The 23957-nt window shown below is 44.0% G+C and overlaps 1 protein-coding gene across 14 annotated transcripts in view; it reads left to right on the forward strand.

Moving 5' to 3' along the window:
* The window catches only part of DMD (dystrophin), a 7596173-nt gene that overhangs the window by 2974430 nt on the left and 4597786 nt on the right, over positions 1 to 23957 (forward strand). For all 14 annotated transcript variants that reach the window (XM_085622447.1, XM_085622454.1, XM_085622449.1 and 11 more), the window contains one exon: positions 20189 to 20344. In XM_085622447.1, the coding sequence (XP_085478573.1) occupies positions 20189 to 20344 (156 nt within the window). The remainder of the gene's footprint in view (positions 1 to 20188; positions 20345 to 23957) is intronic.

A 23957-nucleotide genomic window follows, 5' to 3' on the forward strand; every position in this document is an offset into this window, starting at 1 on the left:
TCGGAGTCACTCATCCATCCCTTCACTTTCCAACTCGGTCACTAAGGGACAACGACACCTGTTTATCACGGTGCACGTGGGAGTGCATGACCAGTGGATACCCGTTGTGGCCATGGTGGATTCAGGGGCCACTGGCATGTTTATGGACCACAACGAGGCATGCAGGCTAGGGCTAGTGCTTCTTCCCAAAGCAGTACCCGAAGACGTCTATGCGGTAGACGGAAGGCGATTGGTGACGGGGCCCATTGGACAGCACACGTGGGTCCTTCCGATGAGATATGGGAGGAACCATTTGGAACAAATCGATTTTAACATCATCCGAGCGCCCCAATATGGCGTCATATTGGGATTGCCGTGGCTACAGAAACACAACCCCTTTGTGGATTGGCCAACACATCGCATCGAAATGACGTCACCGTATTGCATCCTGCATTGTGGAATAAGAACGGAATCCCTTGACGCAGATGAGAGCGGGAGTCAGACGGTGGCTACAGCGGCAGAAAAAGATGTGGCTCTCCCCCAGGCTTATCACAGTTTTGAGGATATATTTGATGAGGTGAAGGCGGAAGTGCTACCACCACATAGACAGTTTGACTGCCAGATCGACCTGGTGCCAGGGGCCAGCGTTCCCAGCGGCAGGCTGTATGCCCTGACGGAGCCTGAAAACGTGCATCTCCGGGGGTACCTGGATAAACTCCTCAAGCTAGGATTCATCCGCCCGTCCAAGTCTACGGCCGCCTCGCCACTCTTCTTCATCCCGAAGGCTAATTGGGAGCTGAGAGCCTGTGTGGACTTTAGGGCATTGAATGCGATAACCATAAAAAATCAGTACCCCTTGCCTCTCATCAGTGTACTTCTGGAACAGGTCAAGAAAGCTCGTATCTACACCAAGTTGGATTTGAAAGGGGCATACCATCTGGTGCGCATGAGGGACGGAGACAAGTGGAAGACCGCCTTTAAGACCAGGTTCGGCCTTTTTGAGTACCTCGTCATGCCGTTCGGTCTGTGCAACGCCCCGGCAGCCTTTCAGTACTTTTTGAATGAGGTATTCAGAGAGGAGTTGGATATCTACGTGGTCGTATATATCGACGACATCCTCATCTATTCGTCCAGTGTGGAGGAGCACGTACACCACGTCAAAGCTGTGCTCCAAAAGCTGAGGGAAAACATGCTGTTTTGTAAACTCAGCAAGTGTGACTTCCACGTCACATCCGTGGAATTCCTCGGAGTGATGCTGAGTCCAGAGGGACAGGAGATGGCAGAACGAAAGATCAAGGCGGTGAAAGAATGGCCGGTGCCCCAAAGCGTGAAGGACGTCCAAAGTTTCATTGGCTTCGCCAACTTTTACAGGCGGTTTATAGATGGATTTTCAGGAGTGGTGGCCCCAATCACACAGCTACTGAGGAAGTCCAAGGAGTTTGTCTGGTCCCCTGAAGCGAACAAGGCCTTTGAGGCCCTGAAAAGCGCCTTTGGTAAGGCGCCGGTGTTGGCTCACCCCGATCCGGATCTCCCCTACGTGGTGGAAGCGGACGCGTCGGATGTGGCGCTGGGGGCTATCTTGTCCCAACGCAACCACAACACAGGGGTGCTTCATCCCGTTGCGTACATGTCCCGCAAACTCAACGACGCCGAACGCAACTACCATATTGCGGAGAAGGAGCTTCTCGCAATCAAGGACGCCTTCACCGAATGGAGGCATTGGTTGATGGGGGCAAGACATGTGGTATCGGTGTACACGGACCATCGGAACCTACAGTTCATGACGGCCACAAGACACCTTTCTCCCAGACAGCTGCGGTGGATGATCTTCTTTGCGGGGTTCAACTTCCGCATCACATATCGGCCGGGGACGGAAAACCGGAAGGCGGACGCCCTGTCCCGTCAATCTGCAGTTAAGGAACCATTGCCTGCGACTGAGCATTCCATCATTTCCCCGAGGATGGTATTGGGGGTTATCCAACCGGATACTTTCCTGAGGGGAATAAAGAGAGGGATCAGGTCATTCGCATGGCGGAGGTGGCTCCTCAGTCACAGAGAATGGCAGCTGAAGGACGGGATACCCCTGAAGGGCAGGTGCCTATTGATACCCACGCCTAGGCTAAGGAAACAAGCATTCATCTGGTGCCATGACTCTCCATGCGCAGGTCATTTGGGCTTTGAAAAAACGGTGGCTAGCATGGGACGGCATTTCTGGTGGCCAACCATGAGAGTGGATGTCAGGAGGTGGGGACAGGAGTGTCCTACGTGTGCTACCATGAAGGCCGACCATGGCCGAACCCAAGGGCTCTTACATCCACTTCCGACCCCGGATAGACCATGGGATAGCATATCACTGGACTTCGTGGTGGGCCTACCGGTAGACCAGGGGATGACGGCAATACTGGTGGTGGTGGATTACTTGACGAAAATGGGGCACTTCATCCCCTGCAAGAGAGTCCCTACGGCCGGGGAATTGGCGTCACTACTCCTAAAGAATGTGGTACGACTGCATGGATTACCTGGGGTGATCGTGTCGGACCGGGGGTCGCAGTTTACTGCGCAATTCTGGAAGACTTGGTGCACTGCGCTGCATGTTAAGACCGCCCTGTCCACCAGCTACCACCCTCAAACGGACGGCCAAACCGAGCGCCTGAACCAAACGCTCAAACAGTATCTGCGATGTTTTGTGGACCAGGGCAGGGAAGAATGGGTCGACTTGCTATGGGTTGCAGAGATAGCCTATAACAACGCCACTCACAGCTCCACACAGTCATCTCCGTTCTATAGCAACTATGGCCAACATCCCAGGTTCTTGCCATTTCTACATCCGTTCAGAGAGGACAGGATTCCCGCCACAGCGGACAGGGTGGCACACATAAAAGACACGTTGATGCGCTCAAGGGCTGTCCTAATAGAGGCCAAGAGAAGATACAAGGCTGCGGCAGATAGGAAGAGAAGGCCCAGGCCACTGTACCGCACTGGAGACTACGTCTGGATATCCACAAGAATCATGAGGTTTCGAAAGAACAGTGTGTTCCATCCCAAGTACATGGGCCCCTATCGAATTACCAAGTGTATGGGTCCCGTGAACGTGAAGGTGTGCTTGCCCCAGTCATTGCGGATACACCCTTTCATGTATCATTGCTCAAACCAGCACCCTCCAAGCCGTCTGGGACACCTAGGCCGGTATGCGTGGAGTCGGAGGTGGAGTATGAAGTGTCGGGCATACGGGCGTCCAAATGGCGCAGGGGGAAGCTGTGGTACCTGGTTGCGTGGAAAGGCTATGGCCCGGAGGAGCATTCATGGGAACCGGCTGAAGGGGTTCATGCTCCGCGCTTGGTCTCCTTGTTCCATCGGCGTTTTCCTGCCAGCGCTGGACCCGTGGGGAGCCGCTGAGAGGGAGGATGTACTGTCAAGAATTCCTGTCATACAAGGGAAACACGCCCTTATGTAAACAGGAGAGCTGTTACATAACTCAAGGGAAACACGCCCTTATGTAAACAGGAGAGCTGTTACATAACTCAAGGGAAACACGCCCTTATGTAAACAGGAGAGCTGTTACATAACTCAAGGAAACCACGCCCTATAAAGGGAGGAACCGGGAGGTACAAGGCTGTCGGATATTGTGTTCACACCGACGTACCTGCTTCGTGAAGAGCAGTGTTCCGGAGTGGTGCTCCAGTAAGGCAAGAACGGAGGTAGGTCGAGTCGTTACTCCCTGGGCCGTGTCTTGCCCCATCGTCACCTGTGAAGGACCCGGAAGCTCTACCGGTCAACCATTGAGCTTCGCTTTTTGACTCGGCTGAGTCCAAGCGCAGTGGCGCTTTTGCTGGTTGGAGTCGTAACTCCCAGCCCGACCAGAGACACAGGGACTGCCAGCTGTAACGCACACCAGGAGGTGTTTGCCGCGTTACAGACTCGGAAGTCCACAGGATCGATCGAGCGGCTGCTCTCGGTTCAGTCTTCTTGCTTGTGATTGGGGTATCGGTGACGCATCACCAGGAGGTGACTCCGCGTCCCGGTGCAGTCTGAGGAAGAGGTTGAGCGGCTGCTCCCTTCAGGTAGAGACCCCGGCTGGGTGTTTCCCTGACTCCTCGATTCTCCCCAACACTCTTCGTGCCCCTCACAGCCTACCGATTGGCATTGTCGGCCATTTCATTTCTGCTCTCTGTTGGCATACGCCGGGATCGGCGTATATGCAGAGGACGGTTAGGACCATCCGTGCTGTGGGCTGGTAACGTACTTAGCCTGGAGGATTCCAGTGACTATAACTTGTGTTTGTTCTTTGTATTTTATTTGCCTTCATTAAAAGAACTAACCCTTCACAAGTGGTTGCGTCCTCATTGTCGTGTCTGTTAAACGATCCTGAGACGTTCAGGGCGTTACAGTGCTATAACTTCTAGGGGTTGAGCTTGGTTTTAAATTACTAAAATCTTCACCAGACCTAACTAGGTAGTGACATTATAACTTGTGGTGGACTCCAGTCCACCCCAAATAATAATTCAATTTCTCACAGAAGAGAATACATTTATGAAAATGGAAATGAGAGGGAAGAGAAATCTGTTCATCTGTTCGGATTGAAATATGTACTTTGTCAGTAATTTACCAATATGGTGGCTTGTGACACTTAGGTGGCCATTGTCTACCATGCTTAAAAAGACAACTTTGCCAAATTTCATGCTTTAATTGAAAAATTCACAGTCTTAGACAAATAATATACACTAGTATCAATAAACAAGACAGAGTGGTCAGACAATTTCAAGTCTTACATAATTTAAGATTGTGATCAGCTGTAAGAATTGAACTGGCATTGTGCGCCTGGAAAATCAATCCAGTATATATGCCCAGTTATGAGGGAAATGGGACTTCCCATTATGCTGAACAGGTTTTCACAGTATGTCATCATGTGGTATGTACGTCTCCGAACTATCCAGTAACGTAGTTGTGTGTTTAATGGGCCCTAATCCAAGGAAAGAAATAGATGCCATGGCTGCTGTCTGAATTTTAAAATACAACAATAATTAGGTGTTGATGGGGCCCCACAGGCCACTGTGTCGTATATTTCCTAAAAATACATAGGATCTGCACCGTTGTTGGGCAAAATAAATTGAGGGATTGGTGTCTAGAATGATTCCTGACACCCCAACAGGATATGTCAGCCTATAGACCAGCTAGCTTACATTGCTACCATAAGCCCTCAAACCTTACCAAGGCCTAAATGTTTCTGGCAACGATTGAACATGACAACCCTTGACACTTTAGGGATCGTGGAAACAGTACAGTACTTTACGCTCGGAGATACACAGAATAAACGTTGGGGGCATTATCAATAAGCATTTATTGAACTAGCGTCATTCTAGTATAAAACAGGTTCACTGTGAAAATAAATAGACAGAAGCTAACTTAAAATATTACAAGCACCAACAGAGTAACTAGAAGGTAGAATTCTACTGTGGTGCTAAAACAGCGAATATATACAAGCATATAAACATGACAGTAATCTAGTGTACTCCTACGATGCGGGTCCTACATAAGTGTACCTAGCATGTATGTGGGTGTGAAGTCAAGAATCCCCTATGAAAGTGCCAACCCCATTACCTGATGGGAGAGAACGATAGACCCCATCTTGGACACGAGTTGGATAACCCGCAAGGGATGTCAGACCACTGCGTGCTGAAGCTTTTCTCTTTCAGGGACCTACGTATCTTCTGTCAGCGTGGAAGCCTCTCCTCCAGCTACCTAGTGAAGGTGCAGTTCTTTTAGCCCAAAAAGCCCAAAAAGGTAGCCTCGGGGTTCTACCACAATCGGTATGTTGTTAGTACAATTATGTAGATGACCCTAAACCAATAAATGTAATTATGCAAAGATGAAGATTGCAAAGACTTCTGTACAGAGTATATTAATCCTTTTATTTACGTCATGTGCAGCGGATTTTAATAAGAATTCTCATGCATAATAAATATGGATAGTTTCAAGGAAACCAATCGACATTTATTCAACATATAACTGGGTAAAATGTCAGTGTTAGAACAGTTATGCAGAGCAAGGTAGGACAAATGTAGGTAAAAGGTCAATGCTACTTAGGCTTTGGTTAGGAAACATAACACTTACTCCTCATCTGAAGGTCAACACGGTCAACTAATGCTAAAATATGCCTGCTAAGAAGCCTAAAAACATTGTCAGTGTCTAGAACAGTGTCTAGAAACATCCAAAAACATGTTATTATGCCACTAAAATAAAAAAAACTCTACAAGTCCATATAAGAATCATTATGATTAGACTGACCTAGCACATTGAAAGCCTAGGTGCTCAGTGAGAGCAGAAGAAAAAATAAAACAAAACGATGTTTCTCATTCCAATTTGGTTTTGTTTTGGAAAAAGGCCAAATTCTTTGGTTCCCACAGCAGCTGCTGAGGAAGCATTCATCACCTGTAAGCCTGTTGTAGAGCCGTTGTTCGTTCCGCCAGGACCTGAAGCATCATGTGGAGGCTCTAATAATGCCGTCATCATCATGGGAATACGCTGAGGACATTGATGCACATGGACCTTTAAGGGGTCCAGTAGTACGTCTGTCTGGTTGCGCAGCTGACGGAAGTGTTTGACACAAGTCCAACATGCAGTTGTATCTGCAAAACAGGCAGCAGAGCACAGGCAAGATACAGTCAAACCAGGCTGGTCTGAACAATAGGAGCCAAAGCTCGCATAGATCCTGAAGCCGAGGTGTGCCCAGATGAAGCACCATACATTCATGACAACGTCGCACCAGCAGGCCGTCCATTGCACAGCAGGAAAATTAAAACCAGGATACCCACTACAAGTAGTAAGAACAGTGAAAGCCGCCCTCCAACAACGCTTCCCAATACAGAGTGTTTGAATGCTGGAATGAATCTCAATATTTTCTGAAAGGTGCTCAATAGTCCAGAACCTACACGTTTAAATAGGTGCACAATTATGTATCAGACATGTTAAAGATGCGATGAACCATTTCCCCAAAATGGAGTGAGAAGTTCGTACAGACTAGTGCCTGTATCCCAGATGAAGACCTTACAAACGTCTCTCGGGCTGAAGTTAAGGCCACATCTTTATGAAAAAGCATGGCTTTTATCTGCTCAGAGAATCAAACCGTATAAAGGAAACATTCAATGAAGGCCACAGCGTTGCTTCTGTAAGTGTGTGGGTCGCTGAAAACAATACTTGCATACAACAAGTAACCCTGGAACTCACTGTGACCAGACATGCACTACCATCCCACATCAGCCTTGATCATTCAGCATCAATTTGCTCCCATTCAAGAGCAGCTCGAACACCGGATGAATCACGGCAGCTGGGAAACCCATCAAGTGACCGGACAAGTTAGCAACTGAAACATTCCAGGTCTCGTGAAGCAAAATGCCCTTGCAAACTAAGGACCCCCTTAAAGCACTTTCACATTTTGAACCACTAAGAAAAACTTCAGTGTCCCCATTCCTGCATCTAAATCTGTACGGTAATTTCCAGTACTTGTGTATGTATCCTTCTCCTAGCGCTTCATAACTACCTACCTGATGGTATTTGTGACAGTATTGGAATTGGAATGTCGTGGTTGGCAGTGTAATATAGACATGAATTAACAATTCTGTGGAAGGTGATTTAGCCACGGTAAAAGGAAATTGGTCGAATTTTTCAATGTGCAACATGGTATGTTTTGCATCTCTGCATGCCATAACCATCTGTCTTTCCATGAGATTGTATACAGAGGTCAGAGTTGTGCTTTTGATGTAATTCCAGGGCACGCAATCAGTGTAACATCCAACTTAATAATATAATGGACCGCAATTGCGATTGTTCATGTTGTAGAATAGACAAATCCTGTTCCATTATATCTATTGCAGCAGACACGTTGTTTCACAGTAAATAAATTCTGGATGATAGTGTGATCATACCATTGTTGATCACAGCCAAACCCTGTTTTACAGGGTTAGCCCTGTCTCTCAGTTGCCTACTGTTGAGAGATTTTCTATCGCTTGTTGTAAATAATAAACAAGAAGCGCTTCTGACGTGGCTTCTGGGGACCCAACGAAAAATCCTTATGATCCATGTCATCTGAGAGAAGGGATAAGTGTTGTTTCACTTAGGACAGTGTTGAGGTCTTTAGCCACTCTAGGCATAACTTCCCAACAATGTAAGATGTCACCACCCCGAGTGTTCTGAATGTACATACTGCTGATCAGGCCTATGGATACTCAACCCTTCGGTGGTACCCCTGAATATTGACTGACATCTATTTGTGTTGATAGGCCAAAGCAAACAGAGATTTTCTATCGCTTGTTGTAAATAATAAACAAGAAGCGCTTCTGACGTGGCTTCATGGGACCCAACAAAAAATCCTTATGATCCATGTCATCTGAGAGAAGGGATAAGTGTTGTTTCACTTAGGGCAGTGTTGAGGTCTTTAGCCACTCTAGGCATAACTTCCCAACAATGTAAGATGTCACCACCCCGAGTGTTCTGAATGTACATACTGCTGATCAGGCCTATGGATACTCAACCCTTCGGTGGTACCCCTGAATATTGACTGACATCTATTTGTGTTGATAGGCCAAAGCAAACATCCCTTCCAATTGGTTTCTGATGAATAGTAAGAACCATTGTGTAGTATGGCATCTAATGTATCCTCACTCTGTAGTGAATAGTTTTGCCAACCCTCAAAGTGTGTGAGCGTTGCAATCCGAGGTGTGTTCAAGTCCCTGATCTTAGCTAGTCCAAGACAGGAAGTCTATTACACTGTCTCGTTCAGGAAAATCCTTTGATGTGGTATGAGACCTGTTCTAAATAAGGCCTCAGTTCCCCGAATTTGCCATTCTTTAGTCCCCAGACAGATTTAGTGTCTATAATGTCTTTCCAAAAGTCCAAACCATGTATAGACAGCTGGGCAATAAAGAAATCGGAGTATGTCAGCTTAGTGTTAGAGAGCATATTTTTTCTGTTCAGGTGTAGTGAAAACTTATAGTAAGAGTAATAAGAGGTCGGGTCTGACGTGTTAAACCCAGAAAAATAAGCAAACGTCTGTGCAAATGTTGTTGAACTACCTTTCAGCAGTGTTAGGCGATGTTCTCATTGATGGTAAGTGAATACATTACGTGGGATACTTGCTTTGTGCAAATATTGGTGACCATAGTGTTGGTAACAGAACATATCACCAAAATTAGATGTACCATCATACAGTTCATTATTTGAAAATGCAGCGAACTGTTCTACATAAGACAGCATATTATGCACAGTTTCAATGTCCCAATTATCAGAGAGAGTACTAGAGGTGATGATATCACTAAGGACATTTTTGAATAAATGAGGTTTTCTTAAAAGTTCAGTAGGACCATACACATCATAGGAAACTCTGTACCAAACTATTCCTATAGGAACTGGAACTGATGTAATGTTTACTAACAACAGGTCCATATGTTCACAATGTGATGATGCATGCAGTTTCAGCACCAAGTTCACATGATTCACTGCAGAGCTTTTTAGGAGGTAATGTCCATTCAGGAGCAGGAAAAAGACAGTCACTTTACCAATCCAATTGCAATCCAGAGATGTATGCAGGGAAAAACAAAGTAAGTCTTTTTCAGCCAAAGGTAGAAATAATTAATTTGTTGTTTGTGGGGAGCAAGCGGTAGCGGTAACTCCGGTTCACTTGGATCAGATGAGAAATCTTCAAAATCGATGAAGTACCCAGACACAGTCTGGCCTATCTTTGGTAGCTCAGCAGGTCTTATGGAACTGGCAGATGCTTCAGTTCGAGACATATTCACATAGACATCAGTATTAGGCTGAATTGAGATCTGTGTATAACCCGTTCCATGCTGCGGATGGCCCCCGGCCGTCCGACGTCACAGTGGGCATGTACGGAGGACAGCCGGGGGCCGTCCGAACCCAGCCCACTCATTAATTGTCCAGCACCATGGCGGAATTCACGCCGCGGTCAAGGTGTTAATTTTTTGTTTGATGTTGTTCAATTTCAACAGTTACAAGTTGCATTCCATTGTTGGTAACGTCTTCACTTTGCGGAGTGGGTTCTTCAAAAGTTATTAATCTTTCCATCTGAACTTCCTGTCTGTTAATGAGAGGTGGTAGGTGGCTACCCAGGAGCCCACGCGGCCTACTGTTCAGTATTGGCCACATAGTGGGATTTGATCAGATCAATTGATACTAATCTCTTGTATTTGCAGCCGGCAAGGGGCAGAAGAAGTACTGATCTTGTTCCTTCTACAGACAGGACAGGTACAGGCGCTCTGTAAGATGGCACAAAATCTTTTTTGTCCACTATCTTTTCTCTGACCAGCTCTCCAATCTTCGGGACCCAGGCAGGTCTTTCCGGAACAGCTTTCACTCCTCCAGTGGGAGTGCGTTTTACTTCGACGTTACTTTGTAATGCCCGGAATTTATTGAGTTCCTGTAAAACAGCCACACAATCATTTATGTCAAATAGTTTCCCATCTCGCACTGTGCTGCCACTGTTGAGGTTTGGTATCCACATTCTTATCCCAAACAGGAATTCATATGGAGTATGCCCCCCCCCAGGGATTTAGATGGCATGCTGATAGGTGCCCTCTGGATCCCATATAGGTGAATTACCCAACTGTCAACGAGCCTAATACCCTAGCTGTTAAGGATTGCTTTAAGTCCTGATTCTTCCTCTTCACAATCGAACTTCCCTTGGAATGATATGGGGAGACGTACTGCAGTGCTACACCCAAACTTCTAATGGCTTCTTTGTAAGCCTGTGAGCCAAACGCAGGGCTGCAGTCAGAATGTATGTTCCTCTGAAGACTCACAACTCCTTTATAACACTTTGGGCGTCAGCTGAGCTCTGAGGCCAAATGCATAGGAATCTAGAGCATGAATCCACTGCCACCAAGATGCACTTGTAAGCCCTGTCAGGTTGTAAGGGGCGCCAATGCTCCGAATAGACACATGCAAGAGGTCTGTCTGATAACAGTAGTGTTGTTGAGGTGGACTTGCTAAGGTGGTACCTTTCATCTGCTGACAGATGTCACAGTTGAGGACAAAACCCTTGGTCTGTTTTGTAAGACCTGGCCACCAATAACGCTGCTTCAGTGGAGAAACAGTCACAGCGATACCTGCTTGAACTGAACCCAGACTCTTGTGTGCAGCTAGAAATAATCCTAATCTGTGGTCTATTTTTGGTATTACTCTATCCTCTATTCCTGGAATTTGAGCATACAGAATGTTTTGCGCATCTTACTTGTATGAACACTTGAGAGGAAAATACTTTGGCAAGTCTGAGTTGTTGCATATAACGTTTACAGCTATCATTATTTGACCATCCATCCTAGTGCTGGAATGAGTGATTGCAGCAATGGCAGCAGTTCACACTGTCGCCTTGGCAGCTTCATCAGCCAATGAATGCTGAGGCTGATGACTCAATATGTGAATTACATGAGCCCACGGCAAGCATTTTTTCAGCTTTGCCACCTGTTCCCAAAGAAGCTTGGGCTTTATTGTGCAAACTTTGGAATCTCTAAACCCATTTTGGCCCCAATAGTGAAGATATTCATTGTATGCCTGGACACAATAAAATGAATCGCACACAGTGAGTGTGGGGAATTCCAGATCCGTATTTTTTGGGCTAGTATCAGGGCTTTCAGTTCTGCTAGCTGTGCCATGCAATCTTCTAGAGACTGTGTCTGTGTATTGCTAGGAGGGAACTTGCAGGCTAGGCTGATCCCTCAGTATAAATGATGTGTCCATACTGGTCTAGAGGCATTATTTAATTTGGGAGAAGATATTCTTTTTCGTACTGCAGGAATGCTAGTGTTTTTATTGCAGAATCAAAAGTGTAGCCACATCTGTTACAATGAGAGAATTTGCCCACTGTATCCATCGTAGATGCAGTGGTTTTGCATTTGGAACGCTTGCTTTGTTAAAAGCCTCTAAGGTTGGTACTGTAGTCAAAACAATTAGGCATTTCCCCTGTGCACGTGCTCTTTCTATCACTACAGCAATTTGTACTGCTGTCAGTATCTTTTCCATGGATGCTAAACTCATTTCAGCATTCTTCTACAACTGTGATTTGTGTACTCTGGGTACCGTTTCGCCTTCATTGAAAGTGATGTAAGTGTATCCTGATTGACCCAGGACTACACAGATCACCAAATGAGTGGTATTTACATATGTGTGTAAGTGTTTGGAAGCTATGATGTCAGCTTGGACAGAACAGAGAATTTCTATCTGTTCCTGTTTCCAATGTTGAACTGAAAAAAAGCAGCAGAGGCCGGCACAGGTAAACGCAGGGGGAAGTCGATGGATGTCAGAATAGGTATAATTAAATAAATAACACCTATTCTTTTGTCTGTCGGCTTCTCCCCTGCGTGTCCCGCCCCACCCACCTCCGCAATGGGCTTACCTGTGCCGGCTGCCACTGGTGAAAAGGGTTAACCTCTACGCATAATCCAAAATGTATGTTCTGTCAAAATTCAGGAATCACAAAATGGATTATAACCCTTACAGAGTCTTCGGAGGTTGGAGCAGAGCAAATTTTTCCGAAAAAATTAGATGCCAGGCATTTCCCTTCACTTGATAGCTCATATCCCAAACATAGGACATTGAAGTGGGCCATTTTTGAGTTTTTAAAAGTTAAATTTGTAGCTCACAAGTGGTGAACCCCAGAATAATGTTATTCACCCCGTTCAAGTGTTCCAGTAACTCATTTTCCACCAGATAAATATCAACTACGTAGGACAATGCCTCTTCATCACAATTTTGAAGTAACTCTGTTTCTCTTGCTATGAACAACCCAGGGCTATTCCTGTACCCTTGGGGCAGTCTACATTATTTGTGCTAAGAGCTGAGTGCTGAGAATGCTGTCAAATATCTGCTTCCAAGCACTATATTTTGGTAGAAGAAACCATTCGAGATATCTAGTGTTGTTTTGTACTTCTTACGCACAATGTTATTCATTAATACGGCACTGTGTGCATTTTGCAAATGTTCTTGTGCATATGTTCAAATGCCTGTAGTCTAAAACTAGACAGGATGAATTGTCGGGTTTCATTACGGGAAACAAAGGATTATTCATGGAGAGGTGCAATTTTCAATCACACCTAATACTCAAGTTGATCTCAGATCTCGCAGACTTGTTTCTTTGTGTCAGGTTTATTCCGTACTGCCTCTGTGGAGTAGGTGCAGATTTTAATGGGATTTCATGGTGAGGTGACTCAGCATCCCATCCTCCATGATTGCGGTAAAGTGCGGGAGCTAGCGCTAACACCCTCTCCCGCACGTATGAATGTTTAAGTGACTCTGGAATAAAGTCGGAGCAAGCTGGTAGAATTACAACTACCCCAAAGGGCACTCCATATCAAACTCGAGCGGCCAATATCTTTCAGCCAAAAGGGTTTTGTATCTATATGTCAGGTTCTCCTTAAAAAAAAAAAAACTATCACTTACCTGGGTATGCCCCCTCCACTTCGAGCATAATTTGGTGTACATAATGTTGGACACTTCCCGTGATATGTTCATTCAACGCTGCTGTCACCAGAAATTCCATCAGGTTCTGGTGATCTATTGTTACTTCTGCTGCACTGTCTAGCATTGTCAGAGCCCATTCCCTGTTCAGCAGAAGAGTCCTCAGTAGCCTGGGCATTTATTATTTTAAGGACAACTACCGTCTTCTTTTTAAATTGAGGTTTAATTTTGATTTTGTCTTGTTTGATAATTTACTATGAAGTGCGATGTGTTTCCCCTTTTAGCTTGACTCGCTCTTCTTATCTGTGTTCTGACCGTCCTCCCCTCTCCAAGTGTTTTGATGAACTTTGAAAAGAATGAGAGGAATGTGTAGCAGTATCCTGATACCTGTCAGGTTTTTTAATATTATCACGGTTTCAAAGATTACATCATTTTTTCAGAGGGCTTCTGTTGAGGAGACCTGTAAAGATATGGTCCACTACAAGTAGAGTAGAGCAGGAAGGTTTATTCCAGCAGCAGGTATGTACATCTAACGGGCCCAGAGGATCAGCACTAACTGAAGCTGATGTTCTCATCCACTGTTCCCCAACATTCTATTACAGCATAACACTGAGTATAGGGACATAATAATCCCAACATTCTCTACCATAAATGAGGCAAGAGGAAAACACATGAAAAATAGTATGTGGAAATACATAGCAATATATAGAACACCACAAGACCCACCCCATGATTGTGATGTATTCTGCTTATTATTTTTTGATTGTTTGTAATCCCATTTCTTTTTAGAAAAATCGGGTGCTTGTTTCGAGTTATCCTTTTCAGAATTACCCGCAATGTGTGGTTTCCCAGATCTAGCTCCCAAGTTATCTCTACCCCGTGAAGCATAGGTTTCTTCTATAAGCTTTGGTAATTCTCGCTCCTGTTGTGCAGAACTGACTTCAACTTCACTCAGGCGTTTGTGTGTAGCCACCACTGCTGCCTCCCCTTTTATGTTACCTAACATAATTGCCCATCAGTTTCATCCACATGTCCAGGGCAGGTTCCACCGTACTCATTCTGTATTTGGTTCAATATATCTGGTATAACTGCTATTGAGGGGGTACCATTAATTCTGGTATAAACTGCAGCAAAAGCTGTACCCCAAGTAGTGCAATCCTCTATCGGGGAGCTATCCCAATTGGCATGCAAATTGTTAGTATTATGTGTCCTTCCTGCGGAACCATATGGGGAAATACTGCTTCAAGCTGTGCTATTTTCTGTTCTATCCAGAACAGCAGTTGCTCACATTTAGCAGGCATTTTTGCCATAATTGCGTTCAGCATTTTTGGGTTGATATTTGTCGTAGTCATTTGAGGTTGACCAGCCTGAGTAGTCCGTGCAGATTGAATTGTAAGTGTTCACTTTACAAACTGAGTAAGGTTTCCGTCCAATTTTATTACGTCTCAGTAAAGTGTACGTAATTCTGCTGCTGACAATGTATCAATCTCTAGATGTTCAGTGTAAGCAGCTAAGAACTGCCAGGTTGCTCCATCTCTGCTGAGCGGTCTGAATCTCACATTTGTTGTGGTGTGCGGGAGGGCACCTGTAAACCAATTAATATGCTCTTGGTATTTTAATGGAACTTCTACATCCACATATGGAAAGTATTCTTCAGGTAAGTCGTCTGCAGCATCTGTGTGAAACAACTGTGTGCGTGAATCTGCAGGTGGTAATTTCTTGAGCCAAATTCCAGAATACCTCTGTCCTGAATGCTTTGTGTACCTCTATCCTAAAGGTAACACTACCACCCGTTGCCGGTAGACCGTATTATAATAATTTCATAGTAACTGCACGTCTGCAATTTTCTGTAATGTTAAGAGCAACTTCCTGCTCTTCTTTCCCTGTACGCGCAGCACTGTCTCCACTGCACAGTGTGGGGGACTATGATCCTTCAAGCTTGAAAAATCTACAGCCAATACATAGGATATACCTACTTAGCTGCAGCGGATTTTCCTTCCCAATCCAGACATCTCTGGATAAATGTGAGTAGGGGTCTCTGAGAAAGCACTACTCAGATTTGACCGTTAAATAGGAACTGAACCAACATTGGTTGCGCCATGTCATGTAGTTCCTAAAGATACATGGGATCTGCGCATTTGTTGGACAAGATGAACTGAGGGATGGGTATCTGATTCCGGACACCCCCACAGGATATGTAAGCCTAGCTCACAGTGCCACCATAAGCCCCTGAACATTACTAAGGACTGAATAATTTCTGGCAACCATTGAACATGACAACCCTTAACCCTTCAGGGAGCATGGAAACAGTACAGTGCTTTTCGCTTAGTCAATTGTGCTCACTTAGTCTCAGAGAGATACACAAAATAAACGTTGGGAACATTTTCAATAAGCATTTATTGAACCAGCGTCATTCTAGTATAAAACATGTTTGCTGTGACTACCAATAGACAGAAGCTAACATAAGCGATTACAAGCACCAACAGAGTAAATAGAAGATAGATTTCAACCATGGTGCTAAAACAGCAAATATATGCAGGCATATAAACATGACAGTAATCAAGTGTACTCCTATGATGCGGATCCTACCTAAGTGTAATTAAGTTTAACTAGCATGTATATGTGTGTGAACCCAAAATCCCTGAGGAAAGAGCCAACCCCATTACCTGATGGGTGAGAATAAAGGTCCCCATCTTGGTCATGAGTTGAACACCCCGCAAGGATGTCAGACTACTGCGTGTTGAAGCTTCAGCATGCAGGGACCGCCGTGTCTTGTGGAAGCGTCTCCTCTAATTACCTAGTGAAGGTGTAGTTTCTTATACCAAAAAGCTAGCCTCGGGTTCTACCACAATCAATATGTTGTTAGTACAATCATGTACATAAGTCTAAATCAATAAATGTAACTATGCACAGTAGGCCTCTCAACCTAGTATGAAGATAGCAATGACTTGTGCACAGAATATGTTAATCCTGTCATGTGCTTTATGTGCAGGGTACTTTAGTAAGAATCCTCATGCATAATGAATTAGGTTAGTTTCAAGGTAACCAATCAACTGGGTAAAAGGTCAGTACTAGAACCGTTTTGAGGGAGCAAGGTAGGACAAATGTAGGTACAAGGTCACTTTGCTACTTAGGCCTAGATAAGGAAACATATGGCTTGTGGCACCTAGGTGGACATGGTCTACAATGCCTAAAAAGACACTTTGGATATGAATAACGCTTTTGTCAAGTTTCATACTTTAATTTAGAAATGCACAATTTTAGACATATCATCTTTGTTAGACTTGGGGGTCTCTAGTTGGCACAGGTATGCACTTGTGACAAATAGGGACCCTCGCCTCTAGTCAGGGTAAGGGGGTACACTCCTAAAATAACCCCTGCTCACCCCCTTGGTAGCTTGGCACGAGCAGACAGGCTTATCTCAGAGGCAGTGTGTAAAGCATGTGTGAACACATACAGTAATCAAGTGACAACACTACAGATGGACACCACATTTATATACAAAATAAGTATTCTTTATATAGATTTACCACAAGACCCTAAACGACAAAAATCCACAATACTGTTACTTTAAGATGGTAGAATTTAGCTTAGTTATCTTTAGTTCTTAAATGCGACACTTTAAGTCAATGTACCTTTTGATGTGACACACAGGGCAATGAACGTGTTGCAACGATGTTGATGCGATGAAAGTTTGGTGCAAAGAAATAAAGACATGAAGATCTGCCAGATGCGGCACGCTTCTCCGATGTTGCGAGAAGACTCGATTTGATGCGTCAGCTGCAGCGGCGACACCCCTTTATGCGATGCGACAACAGCGGCTTTGGCAGCGACACTCTTCTCCGACGTTGCGAGACGCTTCCGCTCGATGCGACAACTGCAGTGGCAACACCCCTTACACGATACGACGACAACAGCTCCGACGGCGGCACGCTTCTCCTTCTTGAGTCGCGCTTCCAGCTCCTTGCGACATGCAGCCCCTCAGGAACTCTGGGGAGCTGGTGGTTGAAGTCTGTTGTCCCTGAGAATTCAGCAGGAGGCAAGCTCTTTTCCAAGCCCTTGGAGATCCTTCACAAGTTGAACAAAAGTACACACAAAGTTCCATTCTTCTCTCTTTGGCAGTCGGCAACCCCTGCAGGCCAATCCCCCAGTTTCAGGGATAGTCTCTCCTCAGTTCCTTTCCTTAGCAGAGGTTTCTTCTTGTTTTCCCAAAGTGATCTAAATTCTTGGGATCAGGGTCCCAATACTTATACCCCAAAATCCTTTGTCCTCTGAGGGCAGAGGGGCCTTTGCCTTGTTCAAACCAGTTCTGGTCAGTCCTGGAGCACTTTGTTTACCTGACTCCTTCTTTCCTTTCAGAGTGCAGGGCAGAGACATCAGACGCACCACAGGGGGTGGAGCCAGCATTGTGGCGGGAAGGCACAGCCCTATTCAGGTCCCAGGTGCAACTCCTCCCTCCCATCTAAATGCAGATCTCTCTATTCACCACTGGGCTACCTCACCCTGTCTCCTGGAATTCCCCAGCCCTGTCACTCAAACTCCAGACAAGGAATACACAGACTAGCAGAGGGAGGTTTGAATGGTTAGACAAGAAAATACCTACTTTCTAAAAGTGGCATTTTCAAACACAGAATGTTAAAACCAACTTCACTTAAAGATGTATTTTATCATTCTAAGTTCAGGCATACTAAATTCGAATTTCTACCATGTTCCCTGAGTCAGTTAGGATTATAAAATGTGATAATCAAACTGCCCATTCTGGCTTATGGAGAACAGGTAGCCTTGCAAAAGTGAAAAACGAAAATGTTTGTAATTCACTCTTAGAACATGCCACACACACCAGGGCATGTCCTACGTATCCTTACAATGCACCCTGCCCTTGGGCCTACCATAGGGGTGTCTGATATGAAGAAAAGGGAAGGTTTAGGGACTGGCAAGTGGGTGCACTTGCCCAGTCAGCATGACAGTACCAGACTGCACGCAGGCTCTGCAATGGCAGACCTTAGACACACTTTTACAGGCTGCTTCTTTGGGTGGCACAACCAGTGCTGTAAGCCCACCAGCCGCATTTGGATTACCAGCCCTGGGCACTCCTGGTGCATTGTACTAGGGTCTGACAGGTAAACCAAATCAACCAATCATGGAATCACAAATTCATACATCAATTTACAATAGGGAGCACTTACACTGTGGCACTGGACAGCATTGGCACAGTGCCCTGAGCATCTAACACCAGCAAAAACACATGAGGCAACAGCAAAAAAATGGAAGGGAGACCCACGCCAAGGTGCCAGGTCTAACAATCTTCACTAGTAGCATTAAACAAGGCAGAGTCGTTCAGACAAATTCTAGTCTTTCTGAAATTAGGATTGCGATCATCTGTAGGGATTCAACTGGCCAAAGTGTGCCTCGGAAATCAATCCAGTATATTCACACTGTACAAAGTTGCAAGGAAACAACTGTTTGATGCCAACAGTTCTTCATGGCAATATGCCCAGTTATGAACAAAATGAGACTTTCCATTATGCTGAATAGGTTTTCACAGTATGCCATTGTGTGGTATGTACGTCTCCAAATTATCCAGTAACATAGTTGGCGAGTCATTGGCACTTATGCAAGGGCCCTTATGCTTAAGTCATGACTGCTGTCTGAACTATAAAATACAACAATAATCAGGTGTTGACTGGGCCCCACAGGCCTCGGGCCCAGTGCTACTGCACCGGCTGCACCAATGGAAGCCACACTCTTGGAACTATCACACAAAAATGAGTTTCAAAAGAGAGGCACTCACTGATTTTAAGCTGTGAATCTATCATGAGAAGGTTTTTTTACAATCTCAAAAACATATCACCGATTATGCCAATTTGTCTGCTTATTACTGTTGCATCTCATTGCTGCGTTTTCTAATTGTCTCCTTTTAATTTCATTCTGTTTTCTCTGTAAACGAATGATAATTATATTTCACATAAACATGTTAGCCATTCTCACCGTATTATAGAATATAATAAATTAATGATAGCAAATGTTTTCACCTGCACCATATCACGTTTTCTTTCCAATGAAAAGATTGACGTTAACGATTTTCTACAAATGCGAACTTATGATTTAAATAATTGCTGTGCTGTACCTTTTGGAATGAGCGCCAGCTCAACTATTCACGTTATGGTGTCAAACATTCTTTACACATGTTTGAAATTATTAAAGTTGTTGCGTCTTACATACATTCACAAATGAATAGAATGTTTTTCTCTCATGGTTTGAATTCAATTGCACTTCAATGCCTTGTATAGAGCTTGTAATTACTATTTACAATTGATATGTTAATTTCTTTAACCGTGAAAGTTATTATTAAACCACGTTGTCAGCTTCGTAACCCTAACACATAGTATTACCGAATAGGAAATGTATAGAATTAAAACATGCCCGATCAGTGAAATTAATTTTTATTAATAAATTATGCAATTTTATTACTAAACTATCGTTGAAATATTATATGATTTTTGCATTTCCCCAGAGTTACAAATGCATTCACCACCTCATTTTTCTTAGTTTCGTGCTCCTCCCTTACTATCTGCACTTAGGTCCCAGTCACCACAATGGGATGAACCCACATGGAGTCACTGCAGGTTCACACATGGCCACTAGTGAGCAATGCTCTCAGAACTCTGTCAATGTTGCAAGGGCATATCAGCTGGGTAAATGTTTGTGGACATATTTTACATAGAACACCATTTTTTTGTAGACTGTGGTAAACGATATCCAGACTCTTCAGCCCAGTATGACCAAGATCAATGATGTCGGGCATGCACTGAAAATGGACGCAGAACCAGAGTATGCATCTAAACTTCAGAAAGAACTTCGAGAACTCAATGCACAGTGGGACCATATCTGTAAGCAGGTAAGACATATACAAGGTACAAGGAAGTGATGTGTAAGAAAGCTTAGATTACAGTTCTCCTTACTCTACAATGTAGTGACTACTCAACATTAATGTTCTTATGAAATTAAATGTCATAAAAGCATTGTTGGCACAATGGAACAAGGGCAGCCATTCAGGAAACTTGGCAATCGACATTGACATAGGTAAAAGTGACATACGGGCAGAGCAAGGGGCTTGTAAATAGGTCACAACGGTTCAACTAGTGTAACCCATTTTATTCATTTAGGCATTAGCAAGGTGTTACTCAGAACACTCAATAAATGCAAAAAAAGGGAAAAAGAATCTTGTGAAATGTATACAGAGAATAAGTGGTAGTAGTAGTAGTAATACTTTATTTGTTGATTAATAAAAATCATTACAATCAAGAATAAAACACAATGGGTTATGAGCATTATTTTTTGCCGATAGAGCACGTATACTACATTGTATTAAAAAATATTGCGGTACATTAGTAAACGATATCATATTTCACACCAGTCACAGGCGATGTCCCTTTAAATTAAAGCTATAAAGGTCACAATGGGACGTCCACACTCCCCCCATTTTAAGTCACATTTCAATATACCCTAGTTAAAATACAATAGGTGAAGTGCACTTGTGCGATGTCTCGCATTTTAACAGTAATAACAAGAGTGCACTTAATTAGACTAAATCAATCTATCTGATATGGCGGCTATAAAAAACAAAAGCACATATAATACTAGTATTAAAGAGGTTCATTTTGAGATTCTTTCAGATTTCACACCTATCAGAAAGACCATTTCTCCAAAAACGCCCAAATTTGAAAGGCATACGTTGGTATTTCAAAAATTAAGATGTACTAAATAAAGAGTACCTGTGCAATATATTACAATTAGCAGCAATGGTCAAAGTGTCTGTGCCAAGTCTTTTAGTAAAAATAATTAAAGTGCAATTGTGCAGAGTCTTGTATTTAGCAGCAATAATTTTACAGAGAATAAGTGAAACTCATGAAAAATGAACAGTATGAGGATACAAGTAAATAAAAAGGTTTACAACAAATTCAACAACAACATTATTAAAAGTGAACAGTATTCCAGTGAGGAGAAATACATCGAAGTAGACTGATCACATCAGTAATTGCCAACTTTCAAACGCGTATCTTTAAAACACACATTTGAGTAATTTCTGTAACAACAACTCAATAAATTATAGCAAATCAATTGGTGTGTTATGTTGCAGGGACACTGTGCACTTTTCTAAAAATTGTTGTTAGTTTTTTAATTTGTTGTAATCCTTTTTGTGCACTTGTATTTCCATACCTTCACTATTTTAGGGATTTCACATATTCTCAGTACAAATTTCTCATGAAATATTGGGGGAAGTGTTTTTTATTTTCATTTTTTTTGCATTGATTTAGTGCTTTGAGTACAACTGCTAATTTGTAAAATGCGTGAACTAAGTTATACCAGTTGACTCTTTGTGTTTTGTCAACAATGAAAGCATAGTTAGACACCATGGCCATTGTTGCCGTTCATATATTATCTTAGAATTTAAAGGTAAATTAATTTTGACATTTTAAGAACTTTAGCGACTACTGTTGCTGTTAACCAAGACACTAGCTCTTGACTGGCTAAACATGTAGGACATACTGAGCAAAGAAAGGTGAACAGAGACTGTCTTATATCAAGGTTGCTCATTCGAATGTTGTAGATTTTTGCGGCTATTGAACTTGCCCCAGCGCCTGCCTGTAAAGCACCATCTTTCGAGCTCAGGGCCTTATACTCGTTTGTTTGTTTAAATTTAGTAGCCTACAAAGCAGCCTATTGTGTTCTCAGCATTAAATTACCTTGAGATATTGTCCATAACTGCTCCTTATCTTGTTGATGAACTACAGTTTATTACGCCAGGGCCAAATGCTATTACCTAAATCCAAATGGATTGATAAGACCTTGGGGATTTACAGAAATCATCGTGCTATGACAGTTCTGTTTGCACTTTTAGCTCGTTTGAAAACGTTCCCATCACTTGTTTTCGAATTTAGGGGCCAGTTTGTTTTTATTTTTATCCTATCGACAATTTTTATTACTATATTGTATCCTCCTGCCCTCACTGTACTGAGCACTGAGCTGTACACAATGTATAGTATAGAGTTTGTACAGCGACAAGATAAAACAGTCTTAAAACATCTTTACAACAAGTTTTGTGGTTCTTGTCTCTATTTCTGTTTTAACTACAGACCATGTTTTGCCATTTTTAGAATTTCCATAAAGTGACTCTTTTGAGAGGATGAACCATTGTGTTCCATTATTTGATAGAAATAGCTAGGTTCTCACTTACTTTTGGATATCCTTGATTTTATATCTACAAACATTCGATCCTGGCAGCTAAAACGGCATATTTCTCCAAGATAATCTTGGACTCCAATAACAATCCAAAGGCCATCTTCTCTATTGTAAACGAGCTCTCCCTGCCGGATAGGGTTACCCCCCAGCCCCAGCCGACTCAACCCCTCTGCGATTCACTTAATTCCTATTTCATAGAGAAAATCACTACAATAAAAAACAACATCCCGACCCCGGCATCTCCTACTCCCCCTCCTCTTCCCCCTAAAAACACTAACACCTTGTCGGAGTTTCCTCCCATCTCCCTACAAGAATTCACCTCACTCCTGCACAAAGTCAGGTCGGGTTCCCCAAATGACTGCTGCCCCCCGCAGATCTTGAGAGAAGCTTTCCTTGCATGTCCCGGCCCCCCCCTCGCACTACTCAACAACTCTCTTGCCTCGGGGGTGGTCCCTCTCTCCTTCAAGCAAGCAGCCATTGTACCCATCCTAAAGAAACCCAATACCGATCCCTCTATACTCAGTAATTACAGACCCATTTCCCTTCTCCCTTACCTTGGAAAAATTCTAGAGACCTACGTCACCCGCTGTCTGAGCTCTTTCATAGAGGAATCCTCCTTCTTGGACTCTCAACAAGCGGGTTTCAGACCCCTCCACTCCACCGAGGCGGTCATAGTAGCAGTCATGGACTCTCTCAGGAAGGGCGCTGACAATAACACCTCTCAGGCCCTTGTTCTTCTAGATCTCTCGGCGGCCTTCGACACGGTCGATCATTCCATCCTGATCGACCGTGTCCACAATGCCGGCATCCAGGGAGTGGCCCTTGACTGGCTCAGATCCTTCCTTCACCAGCGATCACAGTCCGTTCATCTCTCCACCTTTTCCGCACCCTACACATCCCTTCCTTGCGGCGTTCCTCAAGGTTCGGCATTATCCCCTCTTCTTTTTAATTTGTATCTCCAACCCCTCCTAGTTTCCCTCCGCAACTCCCCGGCCACGATCTTTAATTATGCGGACGACCTTCAGTTAATCTTTCCCATTGACTCCCTCCCTTCCTCCCGCTTTAATTTCCAGTCCACCATGCTGTCCATTGCGGAATGGATGTATCACAGCCACTTAAAACTTAACCCTACAAAAACTGAGCTTGTCTTGGTAGATGGCCCCAATCACCCATGGAACTCCTCCTTCTGGCCTACATCTTTAGGGTCTGCACCCACTCCTCTGCGCTCTGTCAAAAGCCTGGGGGTGATCATTTCTGATGACCTTTCG

This window comes from Triturus cristatus, chromosome 8 (genome assembly GCF_964204655.1).
Source record: "Triturus cristatus chromosome 8, aTriCri1.1, whole genome shotgun sequence".
NCBI lineage: Eukaryota > Metazoa > Chordata > Amphibia > Caudata > Salamandridae > Triturus > Triturus cristatus.